Source organism: Atheta coriaria, unplaced genomic scaffold (assembly GCF_025399875.1).
Source record: "Atheta coriaria isolate IRGN ID8LTWV9N9 unplaced genomic scaffold, Caltech_Dcor_3.1 hic_scaffold_4_pilon, whole genome shotgun sequence".
NCBI lineage: Eukaryota > Metazoa > Arthropoda > Insecta > Coleoptera > Staphylinidae > Dalotia > Dalotia coriaria.
The window spans coordinates 6,451,272-6,477,400 of record NW_027045446.1 but is presented as its reverse complement, the minus strand read 5'-3'; the positions used below and the strand labels follow the sequence as shown (position 1 = coordinate 6,477,400).

General features: G+C 37.4%; 1 protein-coding gene across 1 annotated transcript in view; it reads left to right on the top strand.

The window, feature by feature from the left end:
• LOC135791032 (acid sphingomyelinase-like phosphodiesterase 3b) overlaps positions 1–26,129 on the top strand; it is a 91,995-nt gene that overhangs the window by 43,275 nt on the left and 22,591 nt on the right. Inside the window, exons 2-4 of the mRNA XM_065301344.1 lie at positions 7,196–7,264; positions 15,319–15,481; positions 23,212–23,417. Of these exons, the coding sequence (XP_065157416.1) occupies positions 7,196–7,264; positions 15,319–15,481; positions 23,212–23,417 (438 nt within the window). The remainder of the gene's footprint in view (positions 1–7,195; positions 7,265–15,318; positions 15,482–23,211; positions 23,418–26,129) is intronic.

Genomic DNA, 26,129 nt, shown 5'->3' with positions numbered 1-26,129 from the left:
TTGGCTTGTTCTCGCGTTACAATTACATTCCACTGCGCGCGCCCGGCCGATGCCTTTCTTTATCTCCTGTCGCTTACACATTGGAATCGTCGTCAATGTTGCAACCTAGATCCGACGCAGACATTCCAATGTCTTGCATTCAAACTGAGTTCGTAGTTGCAAGAATCTCCGACATCTGCGTGGTAGAATCCACAAAAATGTCGTACAATTTAATTATAAACTTTTTCCCCGATTAAAACACTAACAAAAGAGTTAATCCAATTTACATTTTTGTGAATGCAAATGACCACCATCCTGCAAATGCCTGGTTTTTTGGTATTCGTGGCGTGAGTTCTGTGATTTTGATTCGGAAACCTTCAAAGTACCCCGCTTGGAGCGCAGCCCAAGGGAGGAGGTCAAACAAATGCACAAAAAATGAACCAAAATTAAATAAAATAACTCCCAGGCGAGTGTCGAGTGTTGTTAGAGCAAAAGCACAAGACGAATAAAAGAAATACCTTGCCCTAAAGCCTTGGCACAATGCAAAGCTTTGCGAGCAAAAAAGGGAATTAAACAGAGAAGGAAAACAAGTCCAAGCAGGAAGCATAGTGTAATTTAAATATTCGGAATTGCTCTCGAAGAAATTTTAATTATAAACGCAATGCAAGACCGGCTCTTGGTTTATTTTTGTCTCTTTATTTTTTATGTCCTCGAGTGGATTTCAGCAAGAATTGTAGAAAAGTATGCTTTTATTTGAGGTTTTCTTCACGGGGAAAACTCGTTGAGTTGGGTACAATCTGCTAGTTATTCTAATTTGAGCAAGAGTAATAAAGAATTTGTTTGGTTGAAGTGGTAACCTACTTTAGCACGTGGACAATGGAACATGGAAGTAAACATAATTGGATCTGCTAAATTTCAATGAGAAATTGTACAGCAAATTCCTGAATTTCAAAGAAGTTAATCATTTATGTTGAAATAGGTATAGTTTTTTTCTCTCTAAAAAAATATTATATTTAACGTTTATTTATTTTTGGACTTCCAAAGTCACTAAAAGTGTTACTGGCTTTTCGTTGAAGACCACAGTCCTAAGTCCCAAAGGTAAAAGATCATCTTTCACTTTTACTTTTACACAAATTGTTGAATTTGTTGAAATTAGATCAAGCAAAAACTTTTTTGACGAAAACTCCTTGCCTTTTCACACGTCTCGTTTTTTTCTCGTGGCCATCACGTTGTTCTTTATTTTTTGATGTAATTTGAGAAGCCACATTTCGACGTGAAAGTTAAACTTGAATTTTGAACTTTTCGACTTTCTCAGAGCTATGTTGTGTCGTATACATTTTTTTTTGCACGACAGTAGGCTGGAAGAAGTTGCGAACTTTATATTTCATGTAATAATAACCGAAATTAAAGGATCCGGAACATAAGTAGCGTAAAGTTGTGTTATTAATGAAGTCGCAGCGACGAAAACTTCATAGAGCACTTATTACTTTTTACTTGATCCTGTAATTTGCCTGCGCGTATGAAGAGACAACTATAAGAAGAAATGACGTCACTACTAGCACATACAGAGTGATTCTTTAAAAAATAAATTAATATCGCAAAAGTGTTTTTATTTTAGCGAGGATTTTGCATCATTAGGAAGTCAACTCTACTACAATTTGACTCTTGCCGTCTAGCTATAGAGAAAAGTTGCAATTGCATAAAGTGTAATATGAATATTCATATTTAAAGAGCGCCCGAGAGCAAAGTCTCCCAACTAAGCAGCGAAAGCACTAAAGAGTAGTTGCTTATTTTGATTCTCTCGTGATCTTATTGTTCAGCCACGAGTCGCGGCGAGGCCGATCCTGGAGTGCTTGTGCTTGTTCGCGTTCAACTTTTCGCTCGGCGCGACGTGGAAATATTGCGATTGTGATTGTGACTGCGACTATCACAATAACTTGTATCGTGCGACGTCTTCAAGACTTGCTCGTTGTTTTGCGCCCGCCACCGTCGTGGGCGGCCATTGTGTTGTGGCCGGGAGCGAGCGCACAAAGTTTGCCAACAACTAACAACATTTATTAGTATTACTTAGCGAGATGTCGGGGCGGAGAATGCGAACTGCCAGGCTTTCACGTATGCGAGTTGATGTTCAAACTAAGTCTCGAACGAAGCAAGAAGCCATGTTGCAAAAAAAAATGAGAATAAAGGAAATAATAAGGAAGAACTAATGTGGTGTTTGAATTTAAATTAATGACCTGGAATAATAAAAATTCACCAATATATTTTTCTGTACTGAATATATTTGAAAATTCATAGTTTCCTATAAAAACAGCCAATTTTATGCTAGTAGCCCTAAAAAGACCCATAAACACATTTAATGCTGGACGTTTTTAGACGAGCCGATAAATTTCGGTACAACAATCAATAACGGCACACACACACACACACATATACAAACACGCACACACAATATTCACACCTGAATTTACTTTGATTATACAGTCATAACCTCAATTTAATGTGGATTATTGTCAACCAGGTGAACTCTACGAATATTTCTTGCAGGTTTTAACATTTTATCACCTAAATTTAATATTTGATTTAATATTGCCTTGAAATATTAAAAAAATACTTGAATAATATTTGTCATTAATGCCTTTCAAAATAAATGTCGCAGCTTTTAAACTTATCGTTTTAAAATTTCGTAACAAGTTTCATATTTTACATCTGTGCCGATTATTATCTCAAGACAAGCTGTGCGGCCGCTCGTCTTGCGTCGGTAGGAATTAAGATGTAAACCCGAAATAAAACATTAAACGAAACGATAAAAGATAAAAGCGAAATGCGAGGGGATGCTAATCGTTGCTATTAATGCGATGTTTTCTCTATGTTCCAACTCCAAGCCGCCAGTCGGAAAGCCACCCTTCGTGCGCTGGGCGCGCACAGAATTAAGATTTCGCCGCGTTTGGAATTTTCCTTTCAGCGCACACTCAATATGTATGTAAATAAATTTGTGTACGATATGCCATAATAATGCTGAAAAGCCTAATGGCTTTCTGACACGACAGTTAAATTAATATTAAATTTGTCCTTTCAATCTGGCGCGTCGGCGACGTCGGTGGCGGCGGCGACGTCGAGCAATAAATCTATGAGGGCGTCGACGCCGTCACGACGCTAAATGCAAAGCGAACGCTGTCGAATTTCATTTTCTATTTGTCAATATCAGCCTGAACCTGTACCCCAGAGACAAAAAACAATTTTTTGTCTAATTTATTTTTTACCGTTAATTTTTTCCACCCCTTCAAATAATAATAATAGTTTCAATTCCTGAAATCTTTGGACAATCATCACTTAGTTGATGTAAAGAAATGAGAAAAGACAATTTTAAATAAAACATTTTTTATTACATTAAATTCTTTTTTAGCAGATTTAAATTTCAAGTTATTTAAAGTACAATCTGTTACAGTTCTTGCACACATTTTACAACGTTTTATTATATCCGGTACTCACATAATAGTCTGCATTCAGTATCACTTGAAAGTGTTTCACTGTTTCAGAATATGTACGTGCAAGCGCTGAATGTTTATGTTAATGTTAATGTTGGTTTATGGGCGATTGTGGAGCGCCGACCGGGGATTTTCTGCCTCCTCGTGCTTCCCACCTTTCCCGCCTTCCGGCGCACTAAGCTCCTCGACGCCGCCGCCACCGCAACCTCCGCCGCCGTCGCCGTCTGTCTATATTGTGCGAGGATATTAATGGCCGCGGCGTAATTTGTTTGATTCAGCTGTCGGGTCCCATAGTTTAATCTGAGATAGTGCACCCCGAGCTGCCATTATTTCACCTGCTAATCAGCCCTTATCGTGTTAGCCTCTCTCTCGCCGAGTTTATGCTTATTTTACGCTCGAGCATTACGCTTAGCTTTACCTTTACGTTTCATAGCTGACGCGTGATAAACTCTGACAAATTCCGACAAGCGAATCAATCATTTTATTACTCGCATGCTCTGACCACCCATAACCGTTCAGATGAATCAGCCAAGTCATCAAAATCAACTGTAAAACAAAAACAAACTCACTAATAAATATTTATTGATTTTCATTTACTTGCAGATTAATTATTATATTGCAATACCATCATACGAGTAGTCGTATGTTATAAACATTTTTCTTTTCCGTGTGAGGAGAAAGTCGTGTTTGCTTGTTCATCGTATTTTTCTCCACTTGTTCGTTTATAAACGAGATGTGAGTACGAATGTAACATAAAGAAGTGGAATTGCATTGGTCTAGACTTCTAAAGACATCTAGCGGCAAGCGATACGCAGGAACGGTGCAAAAATCTCTATGAAATATTAAAGTAACAATTTCCAGTTGGTACGCGGGTAAAACATAATTCAGAAACGTCTGGTTGGTTGGTTGGCGCTGCCTTTGTGGTCGACCGACTTTCAAACCGACTGCAACAGAGTGCAATTTATTTCATCCATGGACCAGCAACATTAAACATCGAAAAAATCAAACCGAAATACTCGATCGGATATTTTACGATAGTATAACCATATAACCAGAGAAATGTTGCGTTTTTTACTGATAAATTGAATTAAAAATAGAAATAAATATGATTTCATGTTGGAATCGCTGAAATTATTGCTCGTCTAGTCATTTGGAAATCTAGGTCGGATTGAGGAAGGCACGGAAATGGAGTGGAGCGGAGTGTAGCTTTGGAAGCTTTCAAATCGACAGTTCGACTCTCACCGAATGCCCGGCTAAATCTATCCGCATCAAGTTGGACCAGTGTCTATCCAGCTGGCGGCGACCGCCTGCCAGACCTTTCTCTAGCTCTCTAACAGGAAGTCGCTTCCGGTCTGATTCGAGATTCAAGCTTCAATGATCATAACTCACAGATATTTGTATTTTACCTTACCTCAACTTCTGAAGCCTTGCTTAAAATACAGTAATTTCAAAAATACATTTTATAACAAAAAAGACAGATAGCACGCCTTAAATACAATTTACAAAAAACAGGAAAATATTATTTTATAATTTTTATGATATGATTTCAAGGAAACAACCATAATTATGGTCCTTCGCAATGGTGCTCTTAATGCGATTACTATTGCGCTTACGGTTAAATGAGCGTTAAGACCACATTATATTCAACAGTTAAGTGAATCGAACGATTAAAGCCGGCGTTTAAACCATCAACGCTGCAGATTACTATCCCGCATAGCAATTGGAATGATATGGAATCGTGCAAAACGACCAACTCTTGCCAAACCTAGCCTAAGCTAACACATAGAATTATCCTCGTGCAGTATTAGGGTCATAGGGGTTACTGTGATTCGGCTCAGTAGAGCAGGCAGGCACAGACAAGGATATCACCTAGACGGTGCAGAATAGACTGAGATAAATTCGAAACTGGAATGTCCTCATGTAGGAATAGATGCAAGCAGATGATGCTCTCATAGTCAAAGTCAAATAGAAGACAGCAGAGAGTATTGCCGGTTTGAGGCTGTTGGCCTATCCGTCTGTTCCGCTCTATTGAGGCAAGATCCTCACAAGATTGAATATTATCAGCACTTCCTGGGACTTTGTACGAATCGTCGCTTTTTACCACAAAAATCTACCTTGAATTTCTTTCCAGAAACGCTCGAAGGTACAATATGTAAGGTAGAAATATATTTTGTTCATTTCGGTTGCCACACGTTCATTTTTACATCGGTGGCAAATATACATGTATCCTCAGGCGTTCAGAAGGATAAAACGAACAAAGTTCTGAACACCTTACTTTGAGCTGTATTCGAGTATCGTCTTACATTCAAGGAGCAAAAAATCCTATTTTGAATATTTTCAATATGTATTTTAAGGGAGATGAAGATTTATTTGTTGAATTTTTGTAAATCTACATCGTCACACATAATTTATCAGTCATTTGCGGTAGATCGGCATTGTTGATGTAAACGCGTTGAATTATTGAATAAATAAACGCGTCGGGTTAAACGTACGATCTGGGCCAGAGCGGTGGCATTGCCGGTCCCGGCGTATCAAATGGATCGATGATTTGTAAATTTTTCCGGTTGCCGGTTGCCGTGGTGTCAACCTGCAGGCCGAGGTTGTCGCTGCCAGCCATGCCTCAACCGTTACTTGACAGGGCGACGAATGCGAATTGCCACCAGCCGAAACCCAGGACATCCTTGTACTTCCGACAAATATAAATTCCTTGTTGCAACGTGCACTAAAATACGTGAATGGTTTCACATCACTTCACACAACAGATAGTATATGTGCTGTAGCAATATTAATACCTACGAGTACATGTTGATGGAGTCTATTTAAATCGAATCTACTTCGTGGAAATCGTGTGTTGTACTTCAGTGTTGTAAATATCAGATGCAGATACTCTTGATTTGAATTGGATGAGCTAGTTTAAGCGCTAGTTTAAAAGAGGAAAAAATTGATTGGAGGTTTATTGAATATTTTACATGTAGAGATTTTTATGAGAGTGACAGCAATTATTGGGTCGTTTTGTTTTTGTAACTATTTTGCTCCAAATAAGTGGCACCCAAAGTCGGTACAACATGGAAAATAATTGGAATGTTGCCATATGAACAACAATCAGCATGGCACAAAGCTACAAAGAGTAATTACAATTTTGTAGTGCAACTGCGGCAACATGATTAAAATAACACACCATGTGTTTCAAATGCAAGTTTTAAGCAACAACATCTGAATGCGAAAAGTTTAGTAAAACTTTAAATATTTTAACACAAGTAATTATTATTTGGAATATAATAATAAATAAATCTGTGTTTCCTTTTACAAAGCAGATACCGGAAATCAGTTTTAATGATTATTTGCATTTGAATTGAATCTGCTTCCTATTTAACTTTAAATTTGTTTATTCAAGCATTTCTACTTGTATTTGTACACGAGTTGCTTGATCAGGGAGAATTACGTAAAACGAAAAATACTAGTTAATTAGAGGCGTTAGGCGGCATAATTCCGATATCAAACAGGATCAACACCGGCGTCGTGCAATTATTAATTACACGCCGAATTATGAACAGCTTGATTTATACGTTCGTTAATTAATTTGTAATCTGCGAAAATACAAGCATTCATTGCCGGTGGGAACCAAATATTGTATTAGTCACAATAAGTCATTAACCTGATAAAAGGAAGTCAAGATTATACCCAAAAATAAAATAAATCTATATTTAACTAATAATCTGTTTTGTTTTCAGGATATTTTTGGCAAATCACAGATCTTCATTTTGAGCCACACTTTTCTATCAATGGTGATCCACGTAAAGGTTAGTATTGCCAAATTTGATCTGTAAGATAGTGCTAATCTTAATCTAATCAGATTGGGACATGTAAACAGGTTGTGTGATGTTCTTGAGTGGTTCTAGTGTAGATGCCTAACCAAATTTCCGGTCGGCTGTGCTTAATTTGGTTGTTATTGATGGCTACAGTTATAATTACGATGTGTCCAAGCATACGTCGTTCGACTTAATTGACAGTTAATTGATTATGGACTTGTGTTGAGTTACAAATGACCATTTAGTCGGTGATAATAATTTCAAGACATACAATGGATATTTTTGTAATGGTGAAAAGTATATTGAAGTGGAAGACATCCTGTAATAGGTGTTTTTCTAAGATGGCGATTTTCAAAGACATTTACCATTTGGCAAAACAAATTGGCACGACATGCCATCGCGATTTCAAGTTCTAGCGTCGCAACAATTGATCCATTATCGCGCACAATTTGCGAGCGAAGAATTTCAACGAGCTGCACATCGTCCCCGCCGACAATTGATTTCCCACGTCCCAACGCCTCTACTGCCGCGCTCGTTTCCTGTTTCACGTCGGCACTGAGCGCTTTTTCTTGTTTCATGCAGCTTGTTTCGTGTTGCGTTGCAAAGTCGAACTCGCAAATGAGTAGTCGGGCACTCGAGCGGCACTCAAAAATGTATTAAGCGTAGAGTTTAGGTGCCCATTTTTTATTCGTGCCGCTTCCGCGCTGACGATTGTGAAACGTCTTTTTTGGGGCGCGCGCAGGAGGAGAGTAACGTGTCGCTTTGGAGGAGAATAAAAGATCGCCGGGAATTGCGCGCCAGCCAGGACAAATGGCACACTAAAGCTATTCCGCCGTAATAACATTGAAAAATGTTTCGACAAATGGTTCGATGCGTGCGGAAGCGTTTTCCCTTGGCGCGATGAGAAGAGAAATGCACAAATGTGTTCTTTCGTATTCCCAAGTCTACTAAATTCACATTTCGCAACACAAGTTTGTACGAAATATAAATAGCTTTGGTAATAATCTAACCTGTTGAGTTACAAGCATATTTTTAGCTATCATATGCTGTGATCTTTGACAGGCTAAAAGAAAGACAAGATTTATTAATTTCCTGTTGTCACCCGCAAAACTTTTGTCATAGTTGGAATTCAATGCGAATTGTAAATTCCACATTCGAGTTTCCAGGTTGATTCTACTCTATAGGGTGTTGTAAACTTCAAATCCCAATGGATCTGGGGAATATCCACAGGACATTAGAAGATTCTGAGTTTAACTCTTTACATTCGAGTGCGAGGAAAAGTTTTCAAACTTCCTGTGCCACGCGACAGTTGGTCGGAACGGAACTCGCTAGAGAAGAGAGAGTAGAACACAATGCGCCAACGCAAACAGAGGCTGTTATTGCACCGCGCAAATATGTAGTTTGTTTGCGAATACGGCGACATTTCTACGCCATACAGAAGTAAGCCGAACTGAACAGAGCCAAACATTATCCAGAGAGCCAGCCAAACGCCAACATACTTATACTCAGAGCTATAGTTGTACATATAGTTATATCCATAGATTTTCTCAGTCTCCCATTTTCTCAGTTCCTCGTATATTTCCAACCATAAATTTCGTATTGATATTGGGATTGGGATTCGTTCGACTGCGTTGGTGGTTCGTGTTTGTGTTTGGCGCGGAGAGGAAATGATTCTCCGAGCTCCTCTCTTTGGTCTGTGCGAGTTGGACGCAAGCGTTTAATGGTACTTGCCGAAGAAGAAGAAGGCCGCAAACCAGTAAACCGGCAGCGCCCAACTTAGTTTGTTCGATGACATTAATTATAAGTTATCAGACATCGGGCGCACGGCTTTCGAAGCTGACCACTGAGACGACGCGCAATGAAATCTCAGAAAGAGTTGACTAAAATATACCACCGATAAAATATTTTCTTTTGCAAAATTAAAACTTTTATCAAAATATAGATTTTGGTTTTAAAAATACGCCAGAAACTTTAATTTACTGATGAAAGTATAAAAATATTTTTTTTGTTATTGCATTAAAATATAAATATTTAATTTGATTTTTGTTATTAAAACTTTTTTCAGTTGTAAATTATTTCAAAACATGTTCTGGTTATTTTGAGTTATATAAAATCAACAAACAACTGCAACAAAAATTGTACAAAAAATAATAAACATTTTTCCTTTTTTGGTTTTGATTAATTTTCCTTTTTTTCATTTCAATGCAACCTTTCTTTTTTGCGAATGTTGATTTGCAAAAACTGTCGCGTGAAATAAACTCACCTCCGAATGTCAGCGAGTCCAAAATTACCAGCCCTTTTTGCTAGTCAATTTTGATGTGTCAACGCCTAAAGTGATTACGTCCGTGTCCGTGCGAAGCGCACGTGACACAAATAGTAATTACATAATTTCAAATCGAATTTGCGGCTGGAATAATAAATAACATTTACGAATAGACTCAGGTTCCGCCGCAGGCCTGGAAATTGGAATAAATATCGTTCCAGGAAGGTGAGCACCGCGATCGACAGCGGATCGACAGCATTGGCCGGAACTCGGGGATGGGAAAATTGGCGTTACTTAGTTTTTGGCCGAAACCTTGGGGAAATTGAAAGTGCGTCGACGGATGATTATCCTGCACGCACCGAAACGTGATGTCAACTAACAAAATTTGCGGACAGTGTTGAATAGAATCAAATATAGGCGAAAAAAAAAACAATTTTCATTCAACACTTTTTTCTTTGGTTTTTTTAAGTGTGATCGGAACCCTGAAAACCCACAACACGAAAACAAACGTTGGCAGTTTTTCCAGAGCGGCAATAAATTCGAACGATTGAATAATTTTCGGTACGGAAACCCGCAAAACCAGGAAACCGGAAAATTTGAAGTGACGAACACGCGTCTTGACAGTACTCTCAGTTTAAGTGTCTGTACCCTCCACATATACAATGTTTGAAACAAACAAACCTTTCGTAGATTTTATAGGGACATTGTTCCTTTTAGATTATTTTTCACAAACCCTCTGTATAAGGAAAGCATTAAAGGGTGGACTAGTAGGTCTTAGACCTTTTTGAGGTTCTTTTCGTTGTGGCACCCTTTTCGCCGCAATTGGTTTTGTTTGTTTCGCGCGCACTTTTTGTGTGCGGTTGTTTTTTGGCTTCCTTTTTATTTCTTACGCACCGTCACATCGAGGACGAATGGCGACGAGGATTGGCAGGCGGACAAAAAACGCATGAAAACAAATTGCGAGTTTTTGTTAAACCTTTCGGCGGTTTTGGGGTTGGGCGTTTATCCCGTTAACCAAGATATGGAGACGACAGAAGCATCACAAGAAAATCAAGACAATGCGCACGGAATATTGTGGTTTACTCATTAAGATAAATTTAAAATAATAATAATATAAAATATTGAACAAAATATGCAAAAGTAATTCATTTAGAGAAAATTGCATCGAATATATTCAATTTATTTGTTTATTGGAGGTGATTAACAGTTGTCAATCATTTAAACCGTTTACTAACTTTACCCGGCGCTTCTACAATTCCACTTTAATTAAAAAATTAAATTAAAACTGTTACCATACACAAATTACTTGTTGTTTTTAACTTTTTGCTAATTTTCTGTTTTCTTTCCTCTAACACTATTTTTATTCTGGATAACAAGATTCTCTCATGTGTAATCATGTATAATAGTGGTTGCTGATGTCTGTCGAGAGTGTCCTTTGCCAGTGTAGGCTGACACGAGCAATTTCAGTTTTGATGATCGCAATTTAACAATTTAACAACGTGGTACACAAGTTTGAATCCCGCGAGTCTTGCCATCATCCACCCTGCCCTTGCGTCATTTCCAAAGCATATAGGTGTGAGTTATTGCGTTGGTGGTGTTGGGCGCTAGGCAAATTGCATCTGCATGCATCAACGTGCGTTTATTTATGTAAATTTAGTAAAATACTCATGTCGGCGGTCGCTCGGCTTATATTTGTCACAAAAGTGCGCGCGCTTAATCAATCATTTCGATTGCTCGTCGTGCATCCCCAGCTCTACAATGCATTCGACAAATGCAATTACTGCCGCCGACTGGGGTCAGATAGGTTCGCCGGTGTGTTTTTTTTATTACGTGTTTTATTTTCATTCAAATAAACATCAATTTTGAGCGATGCGACAATTTATTTTTGCGGAATCAACTTGAAATTCGACGGAAAACGGACAGTTTGTGGATTGTTTCGGACGAAGTGATTTTGTTACAAAATAAATTTATATTTTTCACTACAATGTATCACGTGAAATATTTTTTAAATTAAATACATTATAATGTTGTTTTATATTTATTTTGAATAAATAACTACCTTTTTATCTTGGGGTATGGGTGCTTTTAGAATCAGGTCTGTAAAGTCTAATCCAATGTCGCAAGAACTTTATTTTATGCGCGCCCATCAAATTAAAACCGACCTCGCTCTTATCGAAGTTTCCCACTCATCGAAAATGCATCGATTCGAAGCGACGAGCTTTCATCCTCACATGCAAAAAGTGCAAAGAGTGTGCCAAGTTTATGAGATGTGAAAGGCGTTATTAATTTGTTTTAATATATCGCTCCGTCGTGTAGGGTTATGAAAAAGGCGAATGGCACAACGAGCTTTTCCCAGATCCAAACGAGCTTCCAAGTATTGCATTAACGTAGAGGCCGTAGAGGACCAAATGGTGCTTTTTACGATTATGGGTACTTCATTACTATTAAATAAATTATTAGTATTAAATAAACATAAAATTTATAAAAATATATGAATAATAAATGATATGCTCAAAGCAATGCATTAAAATTACTTACATCATTTGTCAACAAGTTTGCAATTTAACAAAAAATAAAAAATAAATAAACATTGCTTACATTTATTAATTATATTTTTTGCTACTTATGTTATTTTGCATGGTGACTTTACCAGAGTACATTCCCAGGCTTGTTACTTTCTGTTCATGTTTGAAATCGCCCAGACGTGTTTATTCATGCGCGCATGGTTCAAACACGACGTAAGCAAACTTGACGAAGTCTTGGCGCTCTTTTAAGAAGCGAAGAGACTTTTTACGCAATATTTATTTAGCATTTCTTTATAAATACCACGCAAAAATATCATACACATCATAACAATTTTATGTATTAGACCGCAATACTTATATTCATAAAATTATTTATTAATGCTTGAAATAAAACAAAAAATAAGAATTTCCCAATTTGTATACAAGAATAATCTGTTGCGTGGAGCACACATCGACCGAATATAAAGTTGTCAGGTATTTTTTGTAGTTTATAATTTTGCACGAGTTTCTGGGTTAGTTTGCAGGTCAGTGAATTTGGTGCGCTGTGCCGCGTAAGCGGAAAACTTTAATAATGAAAATTTATTATACAAATAAATCCGGTGTGCGCGGCCCGATGGGCGAACTCATTAGCATGCTGCGGCCACCTATTTTAAACCAATAGAAAATTTACAATTTAAATACGAATCTAATTAAATGAATATTCAACTCGTTTGCTGTGTTTTACTCAACTAAGCCACAAGCCTATTTGCCAAGCAGTTTTAAAAGATTGTAGGTAATATTAAATCAAACTTGATATTAGTATAATATTTATTTTTCCGGAAATAATAAATTGGAAATTTTGTATTATACGTAACACAATGTATATTAAAATTAATCAAGATGGATATTTCTTGATATTACTTCTTAAGACTGTAGATTTTGGTCTTAAATGGAACAAGCCTGTCAGGTGCTTACCGAACTGATTCGATTCTGAGCGTACTAATCAGACGTTCACCTCCTTTCTCCCTTCGGTTACCATTCAGAATCAACGTGAGTCCTTGCTTTGGATATTAGATTTCAGTCACGTTCCTAACTACCTTCTTTCGTTGCACCATGAGAAACGTGCATCTCGTACTTCTTGCCCTCACTATCCTTTCTTTTTTTACTTGGGGATCTTCAACTGAGCTTTTCGATCTTACAATAATACATACCAAATGCCAAGTGCCAAGAAATAGCCAAAAAGGAGTAAGACAAGCAAAAACACATTAAGCAACAAAAAAAATATATGAGAGCGGAAAAAGTACAAAAAGTGCACAAAATCTTCGAATTTACGTCGTTTTAAATAGACTTTTGGGTGCTTATCCAACGACTCGCACGTTGCATAAGAATCACCTCAAGCGTGAAGTAAAATAGACAAAATGCAAGAAAAACACTAGCAACATGAGCGACTGGAAGATGAGAGAGCTATAAACGCCATTTTCTATTTAGATGCAAATTTCGGCGACGGTGCATGTCGTCACTAACGTGCTGCACGAGTTAATGACGCTTTACAAAAGTGGCTCCACCTCTAGGTGGCTAGCGTTCAATGTCATGGGCCATTAGCACCAACGATAACGAATTGCATCGTGAATACAAGCTTTTAGAGATTTACTACTTTTTCTACAAATAAATAATTATCTTGAGTTACGTTTTTTGACACCTCAAAAAAGTAAATTACCCAACTACGTATAATTACATTATCTGTAACAATTAGATCGAATAAGGTGACTTGAGAAGCCATATTAGGTGGAAACATTACCGTGAAAGAGGAGACGCCGTGAGGCGGAAGACATCTCGCCACATTACGTCACTAATTTTGTGCGAACTATTTCCGTGTTGATCGCAAACGCTTTGGTTTCGCAGCTAATTAAATTTGATGACGCGTAAACGATGTGTTCTTGATGAAAGTTCGACGCGAATCAACAAACTGCATTTAACTTGAAATAGTTTGCTAGATTCTCGAAGATTTGTAATTTATATTACACCCACACATTATTGACTTTAATCCAATTTGGTTTTAAAGTTTAAAAATAAATTTTACATTTATATTTATAAACTGGGTGTCAAACTTTTATAAATATTTAATTTATGAATTATATATTTTTAGTATTTATTATTGCATCGGAAATAATAATTACTTTCCGCTTTTAAATCCATTTTTTACTGTTAAAACATTAAACATTAAATGTCATAAATACTTGTTAATATCTATGGCAAAACAGCAAGCTATTAATTACGCGTAATGGATTGTGGAGAATGTCCTCTGACACGTATAGTAAACGATTTAAAATAAATTGCCAACCAGAGTGTGACACGATAAAAATCTTTTTTATGTCACGCAGTATTCCATCAATAATAATATCTTCAATAATTCAAAAATAATTAATATCGGTTAGTGACATTTGCTTTGATGGCAGCATGATGACGATACTTGCGGTATATTCTCGTTTTTATTCGAAGCGACAGAAAGAGAATGAAAAATCACACATTAATATCACACCGTTTCTTGTGCTTTTCCTTTCTCTGCAGCCTTGCGGTTTGTTTCAAAAATAATCACAGCTGAATTTATTATACGCGCGTTTTTTCACAAAGTAGCGAGGTTATTTCCATTCCGCATTATTTAATTAAGCTTTGAATACCGACGCCGCGCTCGCATTTATTATGCTTGTAAGCTTGACCTAAAGTAATTATATTGAAATTCTTGAAAAAAGAAAGAAAGCTTATGCCCGAGGAAGAAAAACGCAGGTTATTCAGAAAATGCCAAGAAAAATGAAACTGAAAATAAACTTCAATGCTATGTTACTGGCGATATGGAAGCAGTGCGCCCAGAGGTTAAGGGTGGTTTTTGTTGCCGGCGCGCGTTTCTGCTTTAATTCGTTGCGTGCCGCGGGCTTTTGTGCGCTGAGGCAATTTCATTAAGTAATTATCTTATAATAAATTGTTGCTTTCCTACGGCGTATGAGCCGTAGTAGAATTACGCTTTCATTTCAGGTTTTACCGATAACTAACTAAGCAAACTATGGGGAAAATAAAATATAAAAATTCCGTAAAAAATTTGAAAACATGCTGCAACTTCATAACTAGGGTAGTTTTTTAATTTTAGTTTTATTATGCTATATAAAAACTAATAAAAACCACAAGTACATTATCAGTTAATTAATTTTTGGATAAATTTACTACGTTCTAATGATTGTTTTTAATTTTTGGAAATTACTATTTTAATTCTGTTTGTATTACAGGATGTGTGCGACCAGACAATGATGGTGGCTCTCGATCAAGTAGGAAACCCGCAGGAAGGTTCGGTGACTACTCTTGCGACGCTCCATGGGCTTTAATTAAATCTGCAGCGGAAACAATGTACTCTCGACAGGGCGATAATGTGGAATTTGTTTTATGGACAGGGTATGTTAATATTTTTCACTAAAATTTTTGTTTAAATTGCTTCTGAACTGCTTTGAACTGCAAATGTTTCTTTACGAATACAGGATTTATGCAACCCGTATTTAATGAGCTTACACGATTTCCGTTTGCTGGTTGTATGCATTCGGTCATGCGTCGGCACATTTGGCATCGTTCGTCTCTTTGCATTGCCGCCACTCTTTGCTGGTTCAATTCAAACCGGCGCTGGTTTAGTTGAGTTCAGCTGTTTCTGGTGCGAGGTCACACTGAATTTACTTCCATTTCAATTGCTAGTCCTAGAACTAAACCATCACATTGCTACTATTTAATACTTGTACGTATATAACACATATGTGCGTTTGATGTTGTATTGGTGAGCGCATGATTAAAATGCATTCCGACAAAACGTTTACTTGATTTATACGGGCGGTTCGTGCGCGGCACGTTTCTGCTTATATTTGAAATTTTGAAATTGCGAATTTCGAGCTCCAGCGCCATGTCGGTACATATTTGAAAGATGCAAATTCCCATTACACCGTGCAACCATGCACCAAACACACACGCACGTATTAGCTGTGTTTACGTTGGAATCAGAGGCATCAAAGCGTTTCATACGAAATTCTCAAAATATGTAATCAGCGTCCACAATTGTCACGCGATTAATTATTGTGCAGAATTTATCGAACTAAATATTAAATATTTTTATTGGATGAATGGATTTTAGAATTTAATATTAAAATTGAATAGTTTTTTTTGTTAGTTTATAACTTTGGAAATATTTTATACGTAGGTACAGACATTTCATTTCCTGTCGTGGTTTTACGCGTGCGGTGAACGCTCAAAAGATTCAATTCGATATTAAAAATTATCAATTTACCAGAATCTGATTTCGCTCCGGGTGCAAACCATTTCTCTTGTTTGGTTTTCTTTGGTCGGATCTCGTCTGGATCAGACTGCATTTCCGGATGCAGTTCAGTCGGCGGAAAAGTTGGAACTTTATAGGATGCATTCTACACATCCATCAAAATTTACCAATACAAATTTTATTATTAAATTACCGAATTCAATTTAAAATAACATTTTTATTAAAATTGTATCAAAAAAATTACTTAACAAGAGATTCTTTTCAAGTTTTCATTCAAATTTGTCCTTTTTGTGCTTGTAAATACTGATAGACAGGTACAAATGTACGAACAATAAAATGATTGTAAACAGATGTTTTGCATGTACGTTGCGTTCGATTTGTTTCCCCTTAGTTGTTCGCTAGTGGTCGACAACAATTCGATTCGATTTCGTGCGTTGTTTCGCGTTTCACGTTCGTGCAACGATGTTTTGTCAGGCGACGAACCGATAAATGGCAGCCGCTAGCAGGTCCGCCCGCTCGAAATTTGATTTGATTGGAAAATTATGATTGAAACCCGCCGAAGGATGGAGGTTCTGAACAGGAGCAATTTGACGGACATATTTCTCTCCCCCGCATGCCGCACGATTTCAGGAAGCGCTCGCACGCACATTCTCTTACAGCGCTCCTTGAGTGCCGATAAAATTCGACATCCGATAGGATATTCGATACACGAGATATGCTTTTATGAGCATTTTTTCGTCTAGTTTTATTGCCCTTCGATATTGCTCAATATATTGGCATACCAGCAGCCGATGAGCCTGGTGAAGGGCTATTCTAGCTATAGACAATGGTAATTGTAGTAAAAGTTACATGCGTGTAAATCGAGGCGGAAAATTGTCAGGAAATCGGACACGACTGCAGGAGAGGAAGGTAAAGGTCCGAACACGGTCCGCGGAAAGGGCGCGCGCTGTCAAGGGGTTGTAAACGGAAAGGTTATACTGACTCAACACATTTGGGAATGTGTGTCATGCGTGCGCCAGCCAACATCGTAAAATTTTATGTTTAACTTGCACTTATAAAAATATTAGCTTATATTAATATAATAAAACCATTCTGAAGAGGAAAAATAAATGAAATAAGTTTTACATCTGGAGGTAAATGCTAGTAAATACATTTATTTTCAAAACTTGAACCATTTCTCACTACTTGCAGTTATTTGCGTGTTTTTGGTTCGCATTTAAATTTTCCGAACAGTTAGAAATTGGATTTTCAATGTTTTACCAAAGTACGCGATGCACGTTTTTCTTTAAATTTAAGCACGTCCTTGTGCGCTCCTCCCAAATTACACTAACTTTGATGATCCATGTGAAAAACTTTTGCGAGCGTCGTTGTGTCGCAGTGCCGCCGTCGTTCAAACTTTCTTTCATACTTTAATTTGCAGCGTAAAAAACTACAACCAAAAATAAACAACTTGACGGAAAACAGAAACTCGTCTCGGCAAGAAACAAAACCAAACCGTGCAAACTAAAATACGGAAGACACGAAACAAAAGACACAAGTGATTTTTTACCACGACAAAAGTTTGAATGTGTGTGATGCGTTGGTTTTATTTTTTCTTGTTGTTGAGTGGTGTGGTTTTGTTAGTTCTGTTTTAGTTTTCTGTTGGCAGGACAAAAAGTGAAATATATTTCGTTCATTAATCTAATGCGTTAGTGTGTGCGCGTAAGTGATGCGCCGGATTCCGGTTGCCATCTATTTATTCGCCGCCTCCAACAGTGCCGACATCACCAGCGCGACCAAAACCGCCTGGTGGAACCAGAACCAAAACGGACAGAACATTTAACCGGATTTGATGTCGAGCGATGATAAGTTGACGCACGCCCGGTGAAATATTAATCTGGTTTGCTAGAGGAATACTTCTACGAGTACTCCTTGAAACAAAACAATTAAATCTACACAACTCCAGAAATTAATCACATTAGTTGGGTAAAGAGTAGCTGTACACATATCGTGTGTCATAGACACACAATGTTGGATTTAAACCTGTTAGAAAAGACTATTTGAAGTAAAAATGGTGAAATGGTTTGAAAATATAAGTTATAACTTAAATAACCTTAAAATCAACATAAGTAATAATTTAATATGTAAATAAAATGTAATGATATATTAATTATGTTTGTCCAGTGCATGTTTATTCTATTTACCAAACTGCTAACAATGCGTTCGTGTATATTTGTACAAATTACAACGCGATAATTTTTCCTCATTTCCCACATAAATAATTTGCTCGTTTTTCATTTACCGCGTCTGGGTGTATATTTTTTACCTCATTTTCATTAAATATTTATTTACTTTCGTGCCGACTTTGAGTTGCATGCGACCACTTGCACAACTAGGTCACTATCAACTCTTGCACAACACGAACGCCCATAATTAACCGTCTAATTTCTAATCGATTTGCGATCGCTCATTTTCCAACCTGCTACTTACCTACTCGTATAATATTTATAAAATTGTAATATTTTAATATTTTCCAAATGTGTTTAATAATTTTTTGTAACCATAATTAATGATCTAATTTATTTGAAAAAACAAAGACATATTGTAAAACTCGTAAGGCGAACAGATAATAACGCTCGTCGGACGATTTTTCTTCGTTTGTAAGGGAGTAGGATGACTATCCTCGTTTTTCACGTTTTTCTTCCTTGCTAACTTGCCGTAAGGTGATATAAATGCCTTTCTCGCCCCAGCGGGCGACGCAAAATATTTGTTCCGCATGCAACGTTTCAACTTTTGGTCAGATATAAACTTTGTTTTGTGCGAAAACTTTTTTTATTGTTGCGTCGCCCGAACACGCCTCGACTCGTGGCCAGCTTTTTTCAGAAAACTCACCAGGACTCGTCGACATACCTACCCTCAACCAGAACTCAAACTCTTTCCGCACTTGGATTACTTCTATCCGAAAATATGGTCAAGGGTGGCATTCACCCACATTCATAACCCACGCGATTGGATTTTGGTTGGTTTTTATTAGGTTGAGATTTTTTGTTGCACGCAGCTCAGTGCGGGAATGGATAATTGATTTTTCAGTCGACGTTTTAAACACATTCCTGACGGACGCAGCCTGCATCCAGACATTGCGGACAGGCGCAAAAAAGCAAAACACAACTGCAAAAAACACCAGGGTGCGGGTATGGGGAAGAATTTGCAAAATGTACGCTGCCGTATCAATCTCGCGTTTTGCGCCCGAGAGTGTTACATTGACATGTTACACGCTGAAATGTAAAAAAAGGAGAAATGTGCAAAAACACAGAATAAAACAACACCAGCGCGGAATAAATTTAAGAGAGTAGATAAAAAAACAAATGACATTTTCACTGTTAACTTGATTCTCACGATTCCTCACATTGCAAAGCATCAAAAAATAAAATTTGAAAAGAAAAGAAAAATTCATCATCAAAATAAATAAAATATAAAGTTTTAAGTTTATTGGAGATCTGGAACGTGCACATTATATCTACTGATGCGTCATGCGCGCGAGGTATCCCGAAATTGAATATTCGTCGCCCGTGGGACGTCAGATATCCCGGACGTGATGACCACGACCACGTCCGCCTCCCTCAGCACTCCAGCGTCGTCGCTGGGCATTTGATTTCATTACCGACACCGTGCACCAGAAATGTTAGAACGCTCGCCAATAAAACAACAAGAGTAACATACCGAGAAAGGAGCAAATGGACATTGAAGCACAAGAATATTGATGCATGTGCAACTAACACCTGATCATAGTGTATTATACCATATTTCACATCTTGTGCAAGTAAAGATATGTCCTGTTTGTTACACTTCACTACCTCTTTACACAACTTTTTTTTCTTCGTCATATTGGTTTGTATTTTGCCTGAAGTTGGGTGTCGTTTTTATTTTGCATTCACGCGTAAGTCGATGACGTTTTATTTTGTCGATAGTCGGCGTTAGCGTTAGCGTTAGCGGAGTTTAGAACGGCAAGGGTGGTATGCACGTTTGAAAAGGCTGGCAAGCGCCATAACATGCACACCACCGCGCGCAGATTAAATCTATTTTGTGTGCGAGTTGCCGCGCGCCGAACCGTACGCGAAGCAAGAATACAGGACTTTTTATTACGGTCGTCCTGAAATACAATCCTGATTTTACGGCCAGATACCAATCATACTCGGGCTTTTAATCGACTAGCAAAAATATATGTGGATACTGTAAAATATGGAAGAGAAAATAAACAAAATCGTTTGTTTGAGAAGAAAAAGTCACTAAAAAGAATATTGAACTAAAACTGTAAAAATTTAATTTTTGGTACGATAATGTTTTCAAAATTTTTGGAGCTACCTGAAGAGAACATTTTCCCATTCAGGTACGATCTGTTTAATGGCTATAACATTTGCATCGGTTTACAAAACGACCCATCTCGTTTCTCTTTCGGAAACGTGCGCGCTGACCAATTACGCGGAACAAAACTAATTTTACGTTTGCCATGCATACAGGATGTTCAATAACTTAAAATAATCCCTAATTTAAAATTGGAAATAAACGCTGCTTTGTGTTACGGCAAAAACACTTTGTATCTAATAAAACGTACGATCATGGGTGGACAACATACTCTATTGGGGTTTCAAGAATCGCGGATTTGGGATTACAACAAATGCAATTCGAGGTTAAATTAATGCTTGTTAGGCTCTTAACTTTCACGTAAACTGCTAATAAATACGCATACGCAAACTTATAATTGTGTCTCGCATTGCAAATGGTGGAATAGAGAAACCGCTGGCAAGTAAACAGAGAATACTATCTATTGATGAGGATCTGGTTTTGGTTTTGGATTTATTTTCATAATTGGAATATTTACATTTTCCTGCGAGTTATTAAAATTATAAACAAATATTTAAAATATATAATATATTTTGTTTTTATGTTGAATTGTATACGGAAACGAGTGCAAAAAATTCATTTTGTGCACTAAAAAAGGTGTAAAAGAGCTTCTTTTATTAGTATTATATTTATACTAGTATATACGAATAATTTCTTATATATTTTTTTCGATAGAGGTGAAAATATGCATAGTGTGCAGTCAGCAGAAACGACGACGATTTTCGTAAGCATATGGTCACGAAGCTTATGCTAAGAGACATTGTTAGGAGATGCAAAACACCAGAAGCGAAGCAAAATCAACTGCAAAATACGCTGCAAAATGTTGAACTAAATGTAATGCAGATTCAAGTGTTACGACAAGCGAAAACTTGCTGATCTGTATAAGCACAATTTTGCACAAAGCTGTCAAGTAGCTTCAAAAGCTCATTTAATCAACTAAACAGCTCAAAATAGGAACGTAAATTTTACTTAAAGCTCGTTAAAAATGCATTTCTATAAATTTTATAGTTTAAAGCCGTAAAAATATTCCACGCTTATCAATTCCGATAAAAACCCGAAAAAAACTCTCTGCATTTCAACAATTTTCATTGCTTTAAAAGATATTGTTAGACTTTTCTGAACGCAAAATTTCTGGCGGATTTTCCGCGGCCCAGGCTCTAATTCAATTTTTATTAAAATTAAACCCGACGCGTACCGGCAATAAAATACTAGATTAAATCCGTGCGACTCCGTCGTCCTGCATGCATTCGAGCAAATGGTTGGGGGGTGGCGGCAGGATCGTTCGTCGCGAAAGGTTTTTATTACGTTTTTGCGTACGCACAACGGGATTAACCGACTCGAAAATCCCACTAACTCATGCGCGTTACATTACGGTGCCGTTGCGTCAGGTTACATTACATTGATATTGTTTTGCGTTCGTTTTAGTCCGCTGGAGTTTTTAGTGTTTTTTCCTGCTGTCCGTTAAAGTCCTTTTTTAAACCGTCGTCATGCAAACCAAATCGTTTCGCTTGAAAGCTGCGTATTAAAAACAAAAACCCCCAAACCAGGATTTTGAGAAAAAACTGATAATTGCTTAAAATAAGAATGTGTAACACGCTGTATAATTTTGATCACCAGTTTAAAGAGCACATAACATGTAAATCGAGGAAAGATTTAAGGTCGACAGATGGTCAAGTCGAAATAAATCTTGGCCTTTCTATGGTCGCTCGTCCATTCTCCCGGCGCCTCCGCCACACGCCGCCGCAGTAAAAGCTTCCAACCGAAATAAGTTTCGAAGTAATCTTTACGCCAGCCGACAAGGGCCGAACTATTATTTACTTATTCGCAATCATTAATCGTCGTCTTTAGCTTCTCGCAATTTATATGCACGTTTTTGCTGCGAAGCGAAGCTGGGTTTTTCTTCTTCTTTTTTGTCAGATTCTGCAGAAGGAATGAGCTGTTCGCGACGGGCGACGAGCGACGAATAAAGCAATCCAATGAATAAACGAATGAATGGACGAGTGAGTGGCTGGATGTGAATTGTCGTCGTACGAAAAATTGAGCGAATTGAAAGAACGGTTTTGCGCTTCAATTATCTTCAAGTTGTTTTTTTCGCAGCGCCTAGCAAGCACATCAATAAAAAGCAAATGATTTTATCTAAATTAAAATTCTACGATTGTTTTAAACAATTTACTTCATAAAAAGATAAAATTATATCCATGTATGTGTGTGTTTGAGTGTTTACCTATTTCGTGGAAGCAGAGACGAAATAGTTCTTGACGAAAAACCGTCGCACGAAAAGAAAAGAGCAATTTTCTTAATGCAGCTATAAAATTTATATGGGACAGAATAGAAGTAATAATGTTAAAAGCATTCAATTATTTACCTTTTTCACAAATGAGAACTTATTATCAAAGCACTTCATCGCAGCAAGGAATATTTTTGGGATAACGCTGAATAAATTTAAATAATTTTGTGAAATTGTAAAAACAAATATTTTCTGTTTCAGGGATGCCTTGTCACATTCAGCTCGACGGTCATCTGAAATACAACAATTGGAGCTTTTGCAAAATCTGACAGATTTGCTGGCGCAAACATTCAGCTCACAGTTCATATTCCCAGCGCTAGGACATGACGATCCTTTAGCTAGGAAAGAATTAGGACGAATGTGGATTAGATGGTTACCTACTGACTCAATAACAACTTTTGATTCAGGTAAGTCTTTTCGAATTTAATAATTAACTGATTTGGATATTGTTTATTATATAGTCTGACAAACACATTTTACGACGTTTTTAGTTATTTGCGTCAAAGGAAAAGAAAAAAGTTAAGCTTACGCTTAGGTGTACGGCATCTGTCTGCCATATTTATGTCGGAATTTGTAGAAGTAATAACACTCAGTTTTACGACGCGCGCGCAATAAATTCACCTCGAAGATGAAATGCCATACGTCGGAAATATTATTTAAATTTTAGTCCCGGGCTCGGTTAGCTTTACTTCTACTTCGTCCTGCCTCGTGCTTTCTTTTTTGCTCGTTTGTGTCGTTCATGTCTGACTTGACGTATTCTATAAAAATACGTGCGCAAATTTTTAAGTTTTATTAAAAACGATGACATGATCTGCGTTCCAAGTGAACCTAGTTTACTGTAATATAAGAAAAATTCATTAAAAACATCAACGATATTATATGTTTTAAATATAAACATTATTTTAAGTACAACACACGCCAGTTTTGTAGTTTGTTTATTTTCGTCGTTGTGTTTTATTTATACGGAAGAATTTTAGATGTTCCCAACTAAAGTTTGTAACATGTTTAAACATGAGTAACTTGAGAAGCTCGAAGCATGTCGACGCGCTGGTGGCGCAACTTGAAACCGGTTAAAATATTGTGAAAATTGTTTGTAAATTCAGCAACGTAATTTGGCGCAACGCTCGCCGGCTGCTCGTTGGTGGATACATTTGATACTAATTTACTCCTCCCTGGAGTGGATAGAATTCCAGCGCTTCGAGCAGCCACACCGAAACATTTGTCCCACGAAACCGTCAATTTCGTAAGTGATCATTTGCTTAGTTTGCGCACACACTGCATCGTTTAAACTTTATTGAAGACATACGAACTGTTTTACTAGGTGTTTTGCAAAAGACAAATCTACGAAATGTACAAAACTGACAATTCAATAAATAAATATTTGCTTTATATTAATTCAATATTTTATCAACCTTCTTTTTTTCAATGAAACGGTGTGGTAAAGAATGGTATAAATGTTTAGCAGAGTTGTCTGGTTGTCGCGGTTGTCTCGCTAGTGTGCATCAAATGCAATTTCATTTCGTGGCCTGCATCGCGTCGGTGGCACATTACTCGTTAATGGATTGGATTTCGAACGGCTTGAGCGGAACGCCGCCCGAACGAAGAAAATTGCTAGTGACGACTGCGCATCCGTGTTCACTTCCAGTCTCGGAGTTCTGGTTCTAGTTTTACATTGCTTCAAATGACATGATTGTCTCCTACTTGCCAACTGCCCTAAACAAACCTGAACGCACATACGTATACATTATTTCTGTTTAGTATATAACATAATTTATTTTAAAAGATTTATATTTTGTTTCTTTAAATTTATTTTAGTTTGCAACAAAATATTTACGTTTATGTTGCGCATTCGGCAAATTACGCGTTTGCAAGTTGTAAAAGTTTGCGCTCGTTTTCTCAAATTGTTCTTATGCGCGCAACGAAGATTAATTGCAAAAAGTACAGTTCATTTGTGCGCTGCTCGTCTAGCCGCTTGCGGCGCCTCCACTTCCCCAGCTACGAGTTTGAGTAAAAGTTGAGCGGAAAAAACAAGAGATACGCGCGCGCAAAGATGAATTGGTTTTGGTTGGATGGCGGCGCACCTCGGCTGACACCTATCTTCCACCATTCCTGAGGCGGATAGGTCCTTAACCCATCATTATACAAACTAGAAACGTTTTCATAAAATACATTTTTTGTGATTATTAATTTCTTGATTAAAGTAAATTTTAATTAAATACTTATGTGTTATTTTGTTTTTAAAATGGTATAAGAAGATTGATAATATTTTTATCTTGACATAGTTGTACATTTCTGTCAAGATACGCAAGAAATGTGCAAGAAATTTGAAGCGAACTTTTCACTACGTACGGAAAGCAAACCAGCAACCATTTATCAATGTGCTATTGCCGCTTCCACTGCCGACAGGGAGCGTCACAATAAAAACTCGAGCAAGTTGAGCGCCCAGTGCGATGAGCAAAAACCCCAACGATTTTATCCGAATTTCCAAATTATTGTTATCACTTTTCTACTTTAAAACTAAACTTAATATCACATCTATCAAGATAAATTGTTTCTAAATATTAAATTATAACGTTTAGTTACATTGTTTCGTCTGTTTTATTGCGGTTTTGTAACTTAGCCACAATATATGCAATTATGGTAATGAATTAAATTGACCTGGCGGCAAATTATTCATTGTGGCTAATTATAATTATCAGGCTGCCAGCATTATCATTACGAGCGTCGACGTAATTTGCAAGCTAGTATCATGGGATTTATGCACAAACACTCAACCTAACTCAATTACACTTTAGACAGAATATGAAAAAAATATTAATATGTCCAAAATCGACTTGACACACTCGGTATGTAAATTGTGTTTTCCAATTTGGTTTGTGCTCTTGTGTCCGTCCACTCTTCGATATTAGTACATTCGCTTGCTCGTCACTCAAGACCTTTTTCGGTTTTCATTCGTCCCGGTTGGATCCTTGGAAATCTCCTTGGGAAGAAAATCGGTTAACTCGCGTGCCCGCGTTGTCGTCCCAGCGCTGGTATTGCTGAAGAAGGCAGTTTACGACTTGGCGACAGCAATTGCCGTCCGCCCGTCCTTGTGACGGCCGACCGTTTGGTCAGCTTCC